General features: G+C 44.8%; 2 protein-coding genes across 4 annotated transcripts in view; both read left to right on the top strand.

Moving 5' to 3' along the window:
• The first annotated feature begins 381 nt into the window (after positions 1–381).
• On the top strand, positions 382–2,442 carry H2AZ1 (H2A.Z variant histone 1). 2 transcript variants are annotated; one of them, XM_072623285.1, is made up of 5 exons: positions 382–695; positions 1,106–1,183; positions 1,333–1,446; positions 1,564–1,693; positions 2,000–2,442. In XM_072623285.1, the coding sequence occupies exons 1-5, from the start codon at positions 693–695 to the stop codon at positions 2,059–2,061; spliced, it is 387 nt and encodes a 128-aa protein (XP_072479386.1). In that variant the 5' UTR covers positions 382–692; the 3' UTR covers positions 2,062–2,442. The 2 variants fall into 2 exon arrangements, with proteins under 2 accessions (XP_072479386.1, XP_072479385.1); XM_072623284.1 differs by lacking the exon at positions 382–695 and having other exon boundaries at positions 1,070–1,183.
• A 2,056-nt stretch (positions 2,443–4,498) lies between these two features.
• The window catches only part of DNAJB14 (DnaJ heat shock protein family (Hsp40) member B14), an 84,000-nt gene continuing 70,878 nt past the window's right edge, over positions 4,499–17,620 (top strand). The window contains exon 1 of one of the 2 annotated variants that reach the window (XM_072623282.1): positions 4,499–4,732. In XM_072623282.1, coding sequence (XP_072479383.1) covers positions 4,600–4,732 — 133 coding nt within the window. In that variant the 5' untranslated portion in view covers positions 4,499–4,599. The remainder of the gene's footprint in view (positions 4,733–17,620) is intronic. The other variant, XM_072623283.1, reaches the window with a different exon arrangement.

Here is a 17,620-nt window from a genome sequence, read left to right as displayed (position 1 = left end):
CTCCCCGCTCCTTTGTGGCCGCTTCCTCGGGGCTCGGCGGGGACCCCCTACTGCGGCCCGTGCAGGCCTGCGGGCTCCTATCGACGGCACCGCCGCGGCTAGTCGGGACGCGGGGAGGCTGTCTTCCGGGCCCCGTCGGCCGGCCGGGTGAGCGGGCGACGCTGGCCGGTCTCAGAGTCAAGGGCGTGGGGGAAGGGAGTCGGCCGGGCCCGGCAGGCTCGGGCGCCCCGGCGGGGAGCCTCGGCGCGCGCCCTTCCTCCGCGCCGCCCCCAGTCACGTGACGCCGGCTGGCTGGCTGCTCTGCGGGAGCGCCTTCGCTTGCTCCATTTCTCCCCCTCCCTTCCTCCGGCCTTCCCTTTCATTTCCCCCCCCCGCCCCGCCCCCACCCTGACACCAGCTCTCGCTAGAGCGACGAGAAGCCCGCCCCCACGTCCTCCGGCTTCTCGAGCTCATTGGCTGAGGCGGCGAGGACGCGTCTCCAGGGCGAGTGGCAGCCATTGGTGCGGGGGGCGATCCGAGTTCCCGGATGAGGGAACATTCTGCAGTATAAAGGGAGCGGGGAAGGCGGGAGACAGCGCAGTTTGAATCGCGGTGCGCCAGAGCAGTAGCCGGCGGGATCTCTGCCCGGGTGTTTGCTTGGTCCACTCTCGGCCGTGAGCGTGTGTGCGGGAGAGGTTCACGCTTAACTCAAAATGGTAAACTTAGCACAGGGGCCTGAAGGATTCCGCGGGCTGGAGAAGGGGGAGGGGAGCGGGGGAGGACGCCGTTACCCCCGGGGACTGGGGAGGGGAGCGGCGGTTGGGGCGCGCGCGCGCGCGCCTGCTCGGCTTCGGAGAGGAGAGGGGGACGGTTGGGGGGAGGGAGCCGCCTCCGGGCTCGTGGCGGCGGCGACGGTTGGTGGCGCGCGTGCGCGGCGGCGCGCGCTCCCGGCGGCCCGCGCGCGGCTGGTGGAGCGCCGCCGGCCCCCCCTCCCGCCCGCTCGCGCCCGGGGCCATGCTCCGGCCGGGCGTTGGGAGGCCCCGCGGAGGGGGAGGGGTCCTGGCCGGGCTGAGCGCCTCCACCCCCGCCCCCTCCTCCCGCCCGCATGGGTGTGTGCCCCCTCCAGGCTGGCGGGAAGGCTGGGAAGGACTCCGGAAAGGCCAAGACAAAGGCGGTTTCCCGCTCGCAGAGGGCCGGCTTGCAGGTCAGTGGGGATGGCCCCTCCGGGCGGGCGGGCGGGTCTCCTCGCGCGTGGGCCGGGGCAGTCACGTGTGCCCGGGTCGGGATTTGGCGGGAGGGGCCCCGCCCGGCCGGATCTTAATTGTGCATTCTCGGGGGTGTGTTTTCTCCAAGTTCCCCGTGGGCCGCATTCACCGGCATCTGAAGTCGCGGACGACGAGCCACGGACGCGTGGGCGCCACGGCCGCCGTGTACAGCGCAGCCATCCTGGAGTATCTGACTGCAGAGGTGAGGGGGCCGGGCGCCGCGGGGGTGGGGGGGGCGGGGAGGGGCGCCCGCACGGAGCAGAGCCGAGGAGGTGCGGGACGCGGTGACGGCAACCGCATCCCGGCTCTCCCCACGCAGGTCCTGGAGCTGGCAGGAAATGCATCGAAAGACTTGAAGGTGAAGCGCATCACCCCTCGCCACTTGCAGCTCGCCATCCGTGGGGACGAGGAATTGGACTCGCTGATTAAGGCCACCATTGCCGGGGGTGGTACGTAGCCCACTTACCTACCTTGCAAAGTTTGGGTCGGGCTTGCGCTTGCTTCTTGCGTAGGAATCACGAGTGACTTTGAGAGCCCCTTCATATTCAGGCAGTTTGTACTGTGTGTGGAAGCTCCCTGAAACAAACTGGATTAACAAGATAGAGTCTACTCTCGATGGCAGTTGGACAAAGTAACCTTTTAGTTAAGAACCTAAAGAAGGGCAAATAGAGATTCTTTTTTGGTGCTTTTAAATAGTTAACTTGCATGGAACCTTAAAAAAAAAGAAAGCTTCTAATCCTCTAACACTCTTATAGGTGTGATTCCACACATCCATAAATCTCTGATTGGAAAGAAAGGACAACAGAAGACTGTTTAAAGGATGCCTGGATTCCATGTTATCTCAGGACTCTAAATACTCTTAACAACTGTCCAGTGTTGGTGATTTCCAGTGGACTGTATCTCTGTGAAAACCACAATTTTGCCTTTTTGTAATTCTATTTTGATTAAGTTGGAAGCTTACTTAGCTTTCCAGCTAACCAAATTTCTGCATTGAAGTCTTAACCATATTTAAGTGTTACTGTGGCTTCAAAGAAGCTATTGATTCTGAAGTAGTGGGTTTTGATTGAGTTGACTGTTTTTAAAAATCTGTTTGGATATTAATTGTGATGCAGAAGTTATAGTAACAAACATTTGGTTTTGTACAGACTTTTATTTACACTCTGGTGGATAAGTTCAATAAAGGTCATATCCAAAACAAGTTTGTTTCTTGAATTTTCGTGTATTGTAGCACAGACTTAGGTCTGTTGGATCCAAATAATCTTAACTCAAATGAGCCATTTGAAAATAGGAGGCCTGGTAACTTAAACATAGGTTTCTCCTGATCAACTAGAATACAAAATAAGTTCAACCAGAAGCAAATCAAATACATCTGTGGCTCTAATAGAAATAGAAGATGCATTAAAAATTATTAAAAGTTATGACACTTTTTATCAAAGGTTGAGAAGTTCGTCAACAGGGTCTTCTCCTCAGTTTGTGTACATACCTATGTACCTCCGTCCCCACTGTCATAACTTTGCCAGACATCATCTTAAGCAAAAGATGGTGGTATAGCTTATCACAAAATTAATGGTAGGTGGAGACATAGGCTATTCATCCTGAAACATAATCCTTGGATGAAGTAGACCAAACTATAGATAGCGGCCTATGAAGGAAGGATGATAGCTATTAATAATGAATGAGTCTTATATACCTGTATAGAATTTCTTTTTATAAAAGACTAGTGTTCACAAAATCACTTGTCACATCTTAGTTTCTTTACCAAATATAGTATGGGAGTTTTTCAGGTTTTCTAAACATTTAGTTGTGAATATTTAGCTTTAGTCTTGGACTTGAGATATTTGTGCTATTATACTCAAGATTCTTAAGGTTTTGTACTGTTTTGTGTGCGTGCATGTATGTGTGCATATACACATTTGAATACACTGTAGGAAAAACAGGTGCAAATCAGGATTTCACAGTGAAATCCTGAATTTTAATGGTTTGTGTTTCAATGGATCTTTGAATTTAGTTGATAGAAGACTTCACCAGTTGATCACTGGTTCTTTACTACCGGTCTTTGGAAATACCTGAATGTCCAAAATTATGAGTAGTTCTATGAGGGCTTGTTGCCAATGTAGTAGTACTTCTTGAACAGCCTTCAAAAAGTCAGTTGCACTGGGATAAGGTTTCAGGCTGACTAGCGAAAGCTATATTGATCATCAGTAAACAACAGTCATAAACTCTTCGTGCTGCATATTCCAAAGTCTTACAGTGAAACTACAATATGTGGTTTTACAGACATCTCGATTTACTGCAGTGGACCAATAAAGCAATTTTTGTTAAAACTTCTGGCCAGCTAGTGGCACATTTGCATTTTTAGGTTTGGGGGTTTATCAACTGTTTTAAATCCGGACAAAACGGTATTTGGGGGAGGTAAAGCTAGCCGGGGCCGGGGTTAAAGAGACTCTAGCCTACATAGCACATGGTATGTGGGCGGTGACTGCGGGCTGGAGGGCGGAGCGAGGGGGCGGGCCTTCTGTTGGCCCCGCCTCCGGCACGCCAGTCTCGAGTTACCATGGATGCGGTAACTCCACACCCTAGGCCGGGTGCGCTTCGGGGACGTTCGGCCGGGAAACAGGGTTCCTAGCGCCCCCTAGTAAATGACAACCCCGAACGCCCCGGCGAGGGGCCTCCCCAAATCCTAAACGGCCTACATTGCAGTCACCCCATCCCCGCCACCTCCCCGGGGTCCGGACTGTCGGCGTGGGGGGCGGGGCTGGACGGGATATGGACAACGCGTGTGGAGAGGGGCCGGCCCTCCCGCCCAGCCCAGGAACAGAGTAGTCTGCGTGCTCGGCGCCGCAGTGGCGACGGCCTGTCCCTCCCCCCGCCCCCGGGGGCTCGGTGGTACCACCCGTCCCCCCCCGCCGTCGGGTCCCCGTTGGTAGGCTCCGCCTGGCTCCTGCGCCCTCTCAGCCTCGCTCTGCGGATTCGGACGTTTCGACAACCCCGCCTCGGCAACCTTTGCGCCGCCTGCCCCAGGCCCAGCTGGGCGCTAGTCCCCGGCCGGGGTCGGGGTCCGGGATGCAGCCTGCCCTAGGCTTAGTCGCCGCCGCAGGCTCGGGAGGCCGCCCGTGAGGAGGCGGAGCTGCCCGCCCCCCGGTTCCGAGGCCTGCAGTCCGCCCGGCCCCTGCGCGACCCCTCCCCCGCACCGGCCCGGCCCGGCCCGGCCCGGTCCCCTCTCCCACCTCGGGCGCCCCGCCCCTGCCCGCCCCCTCCCCCGGCCCGCCCTCCCGCCTCCGCCTCCGCCTCCGCCGCTCTGGCTTCCGCCCCCTTCTCGCTGCGCTGCCGGAGGAAACGGAAGAAGGAGCGAGCCATGGAGGGGAACCGGGACGAGGCGGAGAAATGCATCGAGATCGCCCGGGAAGCGCTGGAGGCCGGCAACCGAGACCGGGCCCTGCGCTTCCTGCACAAGGCGGAGAAGCTCTACCCGTCCCCCACGGCCCGAGGTGAGTGAATCCGCCGGCCCTGGCCGGCCCAGTCCGGCCCGACACACCCCCGCGGGGCCTGCGGCCGCAGCCCGGCTCCCCTCCCCCTCCACGGCGCTCTCTGGGGCGCCCGAGGCCGCCTCGCCCGGCCCCCAGCGCGGGGATCCGTGCCGAGATGCCCGGGAGCTCCCTGAGGAGCCGGGAGAACCAGAGGCGAGCCCTCGGGCCTGGGAGCGGTGGCCTCCCGGGCTCCCCCAGAGAGGGCAGTGCCCCCTGGGAGCCAGAAGTGACCGCAAACCGGCCCGGAGCCCGGAAGGGTCCGGGTCTCGTTGTAGGGGGTCCAAGTGACCTGTCCTTTCCCAGCCTCCAGAACGGAGGTCGCTTTTCTTGGTGCAGTCTGTCCCCGAAGTGATGCTACTTGTCGTGTCACTCCCGAGGTAGGCCTCAGAAGTGCGGGGCTGTTTAACCCTACCCAGGAACTAGGGGAATAGGAAAGAAAATCAGGATTGATTGAGTACCGGTGCCCCCTGCTTCCTCGCCCTTTGGGTGGGCGGGGGAGGTCTTGTGGCTACTTAACTGCTCATTAACCCTCCATTCCTTGAAGGATATGAAAGTTTAACTTTTTTTTAACTTGAGCTACTTAAAATCGGCTACTTGTTACTGTTGGAAGCAACTCTTGAGAAATCGCCTAGTCCAACCCCTTAATTTTACAGCTGAGGAAACTGAGACCCGAGGAGCTTAAGCAACTTATAGTTAGGAGATTTGGAAAATCTGAGTTAATCAACAAATATTTGATAAAGGTCTTTTTCATAAGGATCTGGTAGGGAATGGGAGAAATATAGATATCCCTGCCCAGTTATGGAATCACAGGTTTTCATAGTTGGGAGGGACCTCATGGGCCAGTTAGTCCAACCCCTTCATAGAAGAGAATCTGTTCTACAACATTGTGGACAAGTGGTCTTTCAGCCTTTGCTTAAAAACTTCCAGTGAGGAGGAATCAGTACTTCCTGAAGCCATTCATTCCAGTTTAGGCAAATTCACCACTTTGGGATAAATTTACCTCTGCAACTTTGATCTGCCCTTTGGTGCCAAACAAGATGAATTCCTGTTCCATATGCCAGTCTTTCAAGTCCTTAAAAAAGAACTGTCATGTCTGAGAGCTGAAGGGGACAAGTGAAAATCATTTAGACCAATCTCTTCATTTTAGAAATGAAAAAACTGAGGCATAGAGAGGGTGAAATCCCTGCCTTGGGGACAGGCCTCAGTCCTCTGCCTCCAGAATGAGCCCTCTTTCCACTGTACCAGTGTCTTTCCAAAATCTTCTCTTCTGCGGGCAAAATCTTTCCGCTTCCTTCAGGTCCATCATATGATTTGAATTCAAGGTCTTTGATTGGCACCTGGCACATAGCAATCTCTTTAAAAATGCCTGTCACTTGATTGGTTATGTTCGTCTGGACACTTTCTTAATTCTCAATATCCTTCCTATGATATGGTGTATGGAACTATGGTTGTACCAAGTCATGTCACAGTGGAACTGTCTCTGTGTCCTTTGAGGCTGTAACTCTCAATGCAGTCACAGCACACTGTTAATTCATGTTGAATTTACAACCTGCAAAAAACTTGAGATTTTTTTTCGCTTTCAAACTAATTGTGCTTCCTTACATTATATGTGAAATGTATCTATAAGACTATTTATAAGAAGGGCCTGTGATTTCAGACGGAACCTATGGGAACACCCTCAGCAGATCTAATCTCTGCATGGCTTAGTTGACAAGACTTAGGGAGCTGTTTGCAATGTCTAGAACTTAAGTGACTTGCCCAGGGTCACGTAACTAGTAAGTATCCAGAAAGTGGGTCCTATTGACTCCTAACCTCAAAACTTTTATCCACTCTACTGTGCTGCCTCAGGAAGACTGCATTTTCATATTAGCTTTCATCTGATTAGATTCAGTCTAATGCTGTAGTCTATAAAGATTCTGACTGTTGCCCCCTATTTTGTGAGTGTTCATATCTAATGAGCATGCCAGGTACACCATCATTTTCACCATCAAAGTGTTAAAACAGCACAGCACTAAGTTCAGATCCTTGTTTTACTCAAGGAAACTCTTGTTTCCATCTCTCTCACATCTCTAACACTGTCCTCTTCACTCCACTCCCACAACCACCCCTTGTTCAGATTCTCCTCACCTCTAATTTGTGCTAGAGTCTCTCTAGACAGGCACCAAAGTGATTTTCCTGAAGTACACATCTGACTGAATCACTCCCCAGTCCCTCTGATGTCAGATATCAACCCCTCTGGTTGCCATTCAGAAGAGCTTGACACCCCGGGCCCTCATCCTAGCATTCTTAGACCTTACACCCTCATGCCCATTCCGAGGGCCCACTCTGCTGGCTTCCGAGTTTCTCACACATGAAGTGCTGTCCATTGTCGGCTTAGATTCCAAAGTTCCAGACTCAGACCAAACTCCAACGCCTGCAGGAACCTCTTCTGGTCCTGTTACTTTGTATCTGCTCTGTTGTTTGTATCTTGTAGAAACAGATTACATGTCTCTGTTGTTAGAGTATGTTCCTGGAGAGCAGTGATTGTTTTTTTTTTTAATTCTCAGTAATGTCAGCTAAATAGTAGGTCCTTAATAAATGCTTTTGATTGATTCAAGATAAGCAAATGAGTTATCACAAAGCAGTCAGTATGAATGATGAATGAATGAATGGATGGATGATGAAGCAGTCCAGAAGGAGAGAGCTGTTGTAGGTGTAGTTAAGGAAGACTACCTGTGTTAACAACTTTAGCAAAAGTTTTGATAACAGAGAAATTTTATATTTGTTTATTAAAATCAGAATTTCTTTTATCCTGGAATCCTCTTGAAACCTATGATGCAGAGCAACCAATTTATATTAAATGTGTACTGTTATGTGACAGTCAGTAAGCTGTAGGGCATAGATAGTTGGCCTATGGGCCAGGAAGACCTATAGCCTTGCCCTTGGCACCCACTGGATCTAGTCTTTGCGCAAGTTACTTAACCCCTCAGTGCCCAGGCAATGCTCTAAGACGTTTAAGTTGCAGAGAAGGTGCTGACTTGCTTTATAGTAGGAGAGATTTACTCATCCAGGAGCTCCCTGTGCCCTAACCCCCATCCTTATTCCTGTTACTGTGTAACTACTATTACTCTTAGTTATAAATACAGAACAAGTGCTATGAAAATTCTTAGGACTTGGACAACTGACAGAGATCTTAGCCATCAGCTACTTCAGTGGTTTCCAGACTTTCTTGATCGTATACTTCTATTAGCAACTTCTTTTCTTGGTGATTATGTTAGAGATTTTCTTAGTGGCTCCTGCCCCAAACTGCTGATACTTGGGGCTGGTTAGGTTATTTGTTCCATGAGGGACGGGGAAGGTTGGGAGATTATACCTTATGGCAAAAAAGGTGGAGATGGGGAATATAGTGGGCTGTCATAGATGAAGGGTAGATGTGAATGTGTTGGAGACCAAGATGTTGCCCATCTTCTCACCCTTGACCCCTTAGGGATTTTAGGATTATAAAGCAAGAAGGAACATAGGACTCAGGGTCTTCATTTTACAGATGCTGCAGCTGAGGCACAGAGAGATTCACACAACCAGGCCCAGTCAGCCAGGAGTAGTAGCCCCAACCAGTGATCCAACTCCTGAGGGACTTGCCCACATACACACTGGGAAAATTTCTGATTCTAGGTCCCTTTCAGCTCTAAAATGCTGAACCTTTTTTTTTTCCCCTATTGATCCAATGATTTGTCTCAGTAAGTAACTTCTGTTTAAGAACTTCCTCTAATGCTTATAAGCACTTTCCCTGTAACATAGTCTTCAGAGAGTTGTTTAGGTTCACTGAAAGGTTTAGTGAATTGCCAGCTCACATGACCAGCATGTTCCAAAGGCAGAACTTGAACTCTATCTACTAACCTAAATCTTACTTTAAGAACTCTGTTCACATTTCCAATTAGATTATAACAGCATCCTGGCATTATTCTAATTAGTTAGTACTGATCCTTATCCTAGGATGATGATTATTTAAAGTGTAAACTCTTGTTTGACTTAAGTAATTTTGAATGGAAATTTATTTCTTAAGTCTCAGTAGCAGCCATATGGCATTGGGAGAAAGAAAATCATAGTATCTTTAGTGGCGATCATTGCAAAATTATACTTGTTGTCCATTCTTACTGGTAGTTTATAGTCTTTAACAACTCTTTAGAGTTTTATTCCCTTATGTGATTTTACACTTACACCTTTTAATAACTTGACATGCACATTCAGCTTTCTTCCTTTCACTCTATTGTTAACTGATTAGTTTCATTTACTTTTTCTTACAGATCTTGCCTTTGCAACTAGTTTTTCTTCTTTGTGTTCTTCTCAGATCCTTCTTAATCCTTTTCTTCCTGTAGATTGATCTCTTCTTTCTTCTCCTTTCTTCATTTCTTCTCCCAGTTCTCCCATATTTCTCCCCAAATTCAGTCACTGGGCTTTCTCACTTTCACACCCTGCAGATCCTTCAGTTTTCTCCTCTAAAGAGACAGCATGATACAGTAAAAAAAAAAAAAAATTGCCTCTCGAGTTGGAGGACCTCACTTCAGATCCTGCCCCTTGATGCTTCCTACCTGTGTGACCTTTGGGTCTCTTTTTAATCATTAAGTTGAAGTGTTGGACCAGATGGCCCTCAGAGGTCCCTTTCTGCTCTGGATTTGTGATTTTTTTGGCCCTATGTCCTTAATTTCCAGCTCCTTCTGTCACATAACCTCTTCTGGCAACTTGGCTTACTAATAGAAAACTTAAATATCTTAAATAATTTTTTCCCAGATAACATAGTGGCTATGTATGAAATTATATGTTTGTCAGTGTTGGTTACTAGTATAGTTGAAATTCTTTTCATAGAACCTTTAGTTTTCATAGCTCCTAGGCACAGTCAGTATTGTGTTCATTGGATAATTTGGCACCAAGTGTTTCCCATACCTGAGATGAATTTCCTATCTTCTCTGCCACCCCAACCTACCCCATATCTTGGAAGTCCCTTCCAGTCCCAACACAGATTCCCCCATAAAGGCTTTCTCTCCAAATGAAGTGATGCTACCACTTCCTGCTCCCCCCAGTATCTCAGTCCTTGACTTCATTATTTTTGTACTTACCTGACTTTTTCCTTGTATCATAGGGTTCTCCCCCTTCCCCACCCCAATTTCTCTATACTGTGTACCCAACCCCTTATTAAATTAGAATTCTGAGACAGGGTTTAGATTTGTTTGTTTTGTATTTCTTGTGCCTGGCACAGTTACTTGGTTCCTTTTTTTATAATCCCCTCACATATGCGCGCGCGCGCACACACACACACACACACACATGATTTCATTGGGCTTGTCATTATAGAGACTTACTACTTACTATTTAGTGCTTACTTACTACTACTACTTACTTACTACTAACAGGTCAGGTAACAATTGTTAACTTAAAGTCTTAGTTACCTAGGCAAATGATTTGTCCATGGTCATCTAGGTAGCAGAAGGAGGGCTTAATTCTAGCTTATCCTGACTCCAGGACTGGCCCTTCTGGCCAGTTCACTGTCATTTACACAGTAGGATTTAATAACTATTAATTCCATTTGTTGAGTGAGAGTCTTATACAGAAGCATTATTTGAATACCTAGTGGGCATTGAAAAATAAGGAATCATTGTGAGATGAGGTATGATTATTATTTTTCACTACTGCATTGTAGTACCATGTATGGTTCTAGATAGAAAGTTTTTACTTAGTGGTGCTAATCCATATTCATCTGAATATAGCTTGTTTGGGTTTTGTTTTTTATCTCATTTAGATCTAACTTGTATAAAGCCTGAGAGCAACCTATGACCACTTTGCTAGTACCACACCCAGCCTAATCTTCATTGTTCTTTCTTGCAAAAATAATATCAAAAACTTCCCCTTTAGATGTTCCTGCTGTTGGTACTAAAAAGTAAAGAAGGCAGATCCTACAAAATATTGCATATAGCTCCCAAATAGATAGGCATCTTAAATGTAAAGTCCAGTAATTCTCCCTTTTCCCTATTCTTCCTTGGACTAACCGTATCGAAAAGCAGGTGGGGCTAATGGGTCTGTGTCCTAAGGATGTCAAAGGCAGAAAGGTCTCATACATAATAAAATATTCGTAGAAGTACTTCCTGTGGTAGCAAAAAAGTAGGAAACAAAGTGGCTGCCCATCGATCGTGGAAATGGCTGAACAAATTATATAGCACTGAGGAATTCAGCATAACACGGTCAGCTTTTATGAACTGATGGAAAATGAAGAAAGTCTAAATTAGAAAATTAGGACTATGGCAATGTAGTGGTCATTGTAATGACCAGTCTTGGGTCCAGAGAATAGATGATGAAGCACTTTTGGGTTTAGGGAACAGAAGGTTTTGTGTAACATGAGTGTCTTATAGGCTGGTTTTGCTTAACTGTTGCTCTTTAACGTAAGGGTGGATTATCGAGAGTGTGTGTATATGGGGGGAGGGGAATCAAGTATGTTTGAGGAAAAAAACTGACTTAAAAATAAAATATATCAATGAATTTTATTTAAGTAGGTAGAAAGAGGAAGGCAGGGTTTTGGGATCTTTGTTAGTGGAGGTGAGTTGTGTATGGGAAGGGTAAAAATTAAATGAGGGGAACCCGTATGTGTTAGTCCTTGACCTGGAAAAAAACGAATCAAACCTGTTTAATTTCTCGTTTTTTTGTGTGTGTTTCTAAAACAGCGTAGTGGGAAGGAATGAAATAAGCACTTGTTAAGTTCCTACTCTGTGCTGGGCACTGTGCTAAGGACATTTTACACATATTCCCTTTAATCCTCACAATCTCCCTGTGAGGTAGGCGCTATAATTTATCCACATTTTATAGATAAGGAACCCGAGGAGGATAGAAGTGAAATGACTTGTCCAAGGTCACACAGCTAGGAAAGGCGGAGGCCAAATCTGGGCTCCACTCTTTCTGACCCCAGGTCTAGCCTTCTATCCCCTGTAAATTGAATCTTAACAAATAATTTCCTTTTCTACTGTTTCTGTGTTTCAGATGACCAACTTTTTATTATTGTTCAGTTGAGTCTGACTCTTCATGACTCCATTTGTAGTTTTCTTGGCAAAGATATTGGAGTGGTTTGCCATTTCCTTTTCTAGCTCATTTTTACAATCATTCTAGTTGAGAAACTGAGGCAAATAGGGTTAAGTGACGTGCTCAGGGTCACATAGTAAGTGTCTTGAGGCAGGATTTGAATTCAGGAAGGTGAATTTTCCTGACTCCTAAGCACTAAACCCACTTCACCACCTGTCTGTGACCAAGTATACTTAAGAGTTAATTCTATTTTTGCCTTAAATCGGTTTTGGAGTCTTTTAGCAGCCAGTTTTCCAGTGTTCAAGTTCTGCCAGCCAAAGGCAGTTTGGACAAGTAATATAACTAGGTTGTTTATTTTTCCTTCCAACGGTATAATATGTAACATTGATTGGCCTCATCACTTTCTGATTAAGATCACTGCTTATTATCTGACATAATTTTAGTAACTCAGGCTTAAATAATTGGTTTTCACTAATTAAATCAAGCAGTTAGATAGCATAGTAGCTAGTATTAGACTTCTTTCAGCACAACATGAGTTGGAATCCTCCCTCAGAAATTTACTAGTTGAGGGACCCTGGGCAAATGACATAATCTGTCTCAGCCTCAATTTCCTTATCTGCAAAATGGTAATAAGAATCGCACCTACCCCAGAGGGTTGTTGTGAGGATCAGATGAGACAACATATAGAAAGTGTTTTATAAACCTTAAAGTACAGATGTAAGTGTAAGCCGTAAATAAATATTAATAGCTTTTTGAAAATGGAATTTGATGCTTCTAGAAGTGATTTTCCCATCACTGTTCTTCAGAGAATGGCTGCTTCACTGCTTGGTGGAATTACTTCATGCCTCAAGTAGAGGTTAGATTATATGACTTCTAAAATCCCTTCCTTCTTCGATTCTGTGCCTTTACAGATAACATTTAGTTGTAAACAATTTCTGTACAACCCAATTTCAGTATAACAAAAAAAAAGATTTCCTTGTTCCAGGTGATGGAACTACATTTAAAAAAAAAAGGAAGTGCCTTGGAATAGGCTTTGACTTGTCTTCATCCACCTATGTATTTTGGCCCATTGTACTTATTCAGAAGTGATAGCAATAAATGTCAATTTAAATTTAAATTTTAGGATTTGGAGAGGATGGGTAGATGACTACGCCCAGATTTTAATTATTGTCAGTTTTCCTAGAGTCAACATCCGGTCATGAATAGATAATGCTCAACTCAGTCAACAAATATTTATTGGGTACTTACTATGTGGCAAGCACTGTGCTGCTAAATGTCAAGGATATGGAAAAAGAAAGGTTAATGCCTACCCTCAAGGAGCTTACAGTCTGATGTGGGAAGACAGCACTACCAAAGGAAAACTCAAAGAGGGTGGGAGGGAGAGAAAGGTCCAGCTCCTAGCCAGGGACATGAGGGAGAAGTCAGAATGCACCTGTTTCAGGAAATGACAAGATGGCTGCCTTGAGCCCCCCCAACTTAAATGGAACTCACTGCCTATCTTCCAGACAGAGGGGCAGAAGTGGTGAGGTTTGAGTACCATCTCTGATTCCATCCTGCAGATGGGTGAGATTTTCCAGTGAGGAAGTTTTTGGGGGCATGATCAGTCATTCAGTCAGCATTTGTTAAGCACTTGCTTTGTGCTAAGTATAGTTACTGTGTGCTAGAGGATAGGGAGACAGAAAGAGGGCAAAAAGGCTGTCCCTGCTCTCAGAAAGGGCAGGACAGTCTAATAATGGGGCAACATGCAAATAAATATGTACAGAATTAACAGAAGGAAGGTACTGGGATTCAGAGGAGTTGGGGGAGGCCTCTTGTAGAAGGTGGGATTTTAGCAGGGACTTAAAGGAAGCCAGGGAACCAGTAGTGGGAACAGAGGAGGGGTAACTTTCCAAGTACGGGGGACAGCCAGAGAGAATGCCCGGAGCTGAGAGATGGAGGGTCGTGTGTTCTGATGGAGAAGGCAAAAGAGAGCGGCCTGGGCTTGAGAAAGGAAGAGGAAGATGAATTATCTAGAAGACTTGAATTTGGTTTCTGATTTGTTCCTCAGTAGTCGCATAGCCATGAGTAAGTCACACCTCTCAGCATATTACTTTCTGTAAAATGGGGACACTAGGTATTGCACTGCCATCTTCATAAGTTGATTGTGAATACATGTGAAAACATTTTCTATCTGAAGACATATGTACATGTAAACTAATATTATCCATATCAAGTATGCCTTTTTTTTTTTACTTCTGTATTTGTCTGGGTTGGAATTCATGTTAACCTAAATCAAAATAGCATTTGGAAGGCAAACACTCTTACACACACAAAACATTAGATAATATGTTAGGCACTAAACATAAAGTTAATTTTGGTACTTATCATTTCCCAATTGTAGCTAATAATGTGAGCGGTATTGAAAAGTCTCCATTTGTTAGAATTTAGAGCTCACATAGGCAAGATAAAGCAATTTTTGTGTTAGAAAAATTGGCTCTTTTAGTAATATCAGAAGAGCATGGGTACTACTAAGCTATTGTAGGGAAATTTCTCAGAAATTGGGGCAGCTAGGTGGTGCCCTGACTCCGGCGGTGGAGTCAGGAGGATCTGAATTCCAATCTGGACTCAGACACTTGACACTTTACTAGCTGTGTGACCTTGGACAAGTCACCTAACCCCAATTACCTTGCCTTCCTCCTCTCTCCCCCCCAAAAAGAAAGAAATGGAGTCATATTGCTTCTTCCACTCTAGTATTCTAACAATTCTTCCTCTTCTTCTAGGTAAAATGCTAGAACTTCTTTTAGTTAAGGTTGAGAAAAGCTCTGGAATGGTACCACATAACGATGTTAACAAGGAAGTACAGTACCTCCTTTAAGGCCCGGCTTCCATAGTTGGATTATTCAGTGACCAGACTACATAGAAATGAGCTATGTTTCTAGTATTTCTAACCTCTATCTCTTTATGATTAAAAAACAATAGCTTAACTTTCCTGTTAACACCTTGTAGTTTGATTTCTGAGTAATCCAGTTATGGAAGCCTGCCTTTACAATAGGTGCTAAGTTTCCCTAGTAAACTCTTTGTCATCTGGTGCCAATCCAGGCCTTTTCTTCTTCCTATTTTAAAATCTTGAGAGTTGCTGTGACAGAGCGGGATCAGAAAGCCCTGGTGGTGACCCCCTTAGCCTCTTAGTGCTCTAGCCACTGAGACACTTTAGACCTTAAGACTCAAACAGCTGCTGATCACAGAGAGTGAGGTAGTTACCTTGTTGGGAGGCTCCTTTACCTATGGAACTGCAGATCTTAGCTAAAAACATTACCTTACTAACCATGAACAAAAACAATCAGACATCGAAACAAGAGGCCAGACTCTTACCAGGTCCCTTAGCCTTTTGACACAGCAGAGCCAAAAGTGATAGGAAATAAGAAAGAAGCAAACGAGATGCTCTAGGTTTTGTTATGTACCAGACCTGTCTGAAGTAGGACCACTTTGGGCTCTGTTGTCCTTTTTTTCTTTAATATTGTGCTCAGTGTTTATAGCGTTCTGGGTCTGCTGATTACGTTCTTAACCCTCAGAGAGGTCTTTCTGTATTTTCTTGTGTTTCATAGTTATTTTTTACAACACCATAATATTGTTACATTAATAAACCATAATTTATTCAGACATTTTCTAATTGTTAGGTATATTATGTAGCTTTTTTACAATTGTTTGCTGATAAAGTAGCTATGCACACATTTATACAGATAGGTTCTTTCTATGATATTTTTTGAGGTAGTAAAAAATTTTTGTTTAGTCATTTTAGTTGTGTCTGACTCTTTATAATCCCTTTTGGGGTTTTCTTAGCAAAGATACTGGAGTAGTGTCCCACTTCCTTCTCCAGCTTATTATAAGGAAACTGAGGCAGTTAAGTGACTTGCCCAAAGTCGCACAGCTGGGACGTGCTAAGCCTGGATTTGAACTCAGGTCTTCTTGACTCCCGCTGTGCTGCCTACAGATAAAATTATGGAATCACATGGTAAAAGTTCTGCGATTCTTATTGCATACTGTTTTCCAAAATGTTTGTATCTGTATCCTGTCACACCAACGATGGACTTGCTCATTTTTAAGACTTTTTTTTTAATACTTTGATTCCCCTTATACTTCAGTAAGGCCTCCTCCCCAGCTGCTTCTTGCCTTACTATGCAACTGTCTCTCAGAGCCTGCCAGAAATCCTCTTCAGTGGACCATCCAACATACTGGGGGTTTTCTTCTAACTCTTGACATGTAGATGCTTGGACAATAGTGGGTTGTCAGTCTGTTATCCCTTTTCTTCCTACATGAGTTCCCCTCTTCTTTTACTAATTAAAACATCTCTTTGACATAATTATGTTGAACACTTCCTATGTATACTTATTTTAGCTCTCCCCATTGTCTTTTGGGTGATACAATCAGTCAACAAATATTTAATAAGGGGCCCACAGTGTGCTTACGCTGGAGCTACAAAAACAAAATGAAACAGTCCCTGACCTCCAGTCAGGAAAGATGATATAGATACATGTACAAAATACAGGGGAGTATAAGGGGAACACTAGGTGCTAAGGGAATCGGGAAGAACTTCACATAGGAAGGGCTGTTTGAGATGAGCCTTGAAGAATTCTAAGAGGTGGAAGTAAGGAGGGAATACATGCTGCCTGAGCAAAGTCCCATGCAGAAGCGGGGGGTTTAGAGATAGTGCTCAGTGCTTAGAGCAACAGGAAAGCCAATTTGGATATTCTGTAGTTCATGCACAAAGGGTAGCAATGTATAAAAGTTGGGGCCACATGGTCAAGGAGTTTAAATAACAGACAGACCCATAATTTTGATGATTCATCTATTAAGGAATCTTGTATGATTGGAGTTTTCTTAAAAAAGTTGATTATAAATAATAAGAACAGTAGGATTTTGTATTCTCAGCATTTTTTAATCAATTATGTGATGATAAAGGTATGGTCTGCTTTCATTTGCCTGAGTTTACCTCTTCTTTTTAAGTATACCTTTGGTACATATGTGGATCGTTCTCATAAATGTTTGATAGAGATGTTAGTTGGCATACGGGTTAGCAGGGCCACAGTACTTATTTACATAACACTCTTAAGGTATTGCAAATCCAATTATACTGATTCAAGGATAGAACACAGAAGTTGCTTTTAAAAAACAAAACAAAGGATCCTGATATGGACAACATTTTGTACATGCAGTTTGTTCCCCAAAGTAGAAAGCCACAAGAATTTTAGTTGTATGAGGAATTTAGTTGAGTTCTGGTTAAACAAAGTTTTAATGTATTTTTTATGTCTGGTAATGTCCATTTTATAGGAAATATTAAACATGAGGCCTCATCCTTTATTTTTTTTCTAGTTAGCAAATGTTTATTGAAATCTACTATGTACAAAATCTTATGTTAGGTTGGTGAAAGCTTTGGATTTAAATCTGTAAAAGAAAAGTCCTATATTAATTTTATATTTTGTTGTAGTTTAATAATTTTACAGTTGTGTTATGAATTTATCTGTAGGTTATGTCAAAAAGGGAAGGAATCTGTTATCATTGATAGAGAAAATTGTTAGAGAAATACTGACACTTTTCTACTTTTTATTAGTTATCCTAATTTCATTCTGAGATAGTTTTTAATTATGATATGAATTAATCAGGTCTCATGATTTTTTTCAAGCTTTTTTCTTTCACTATTTCTCATTTTTTTATGAGAGTCATAAAATTCCACTGAAATCCTTTGTAAGATTTTATATTTTAAACTGGTGTATCTTTTGATGCCATTTCACTCTTTATGGCAAAGGGATCAAGTATTTGCTGGCTGAGATG

Source organism: Notamacropus eugenii, chromosome 7 (assembly GCF_028372415.1).
Source record: "Notamacropus eugenii isolate mMacEug1 chromosome 7, mMacEug1.pri_v2, whole genome shotgun sequence".
In the NCBI taxonomy this organism is placed as follows: Eukaryota; Metazoa; Chordata; class Mammalia; order Diprotodontia; family Macropodidae; genus Notamacropus; species Notamacropus eugenii.
This window is presented reverse-complemented; position numbering and strand designations above follow the sequence as displayed.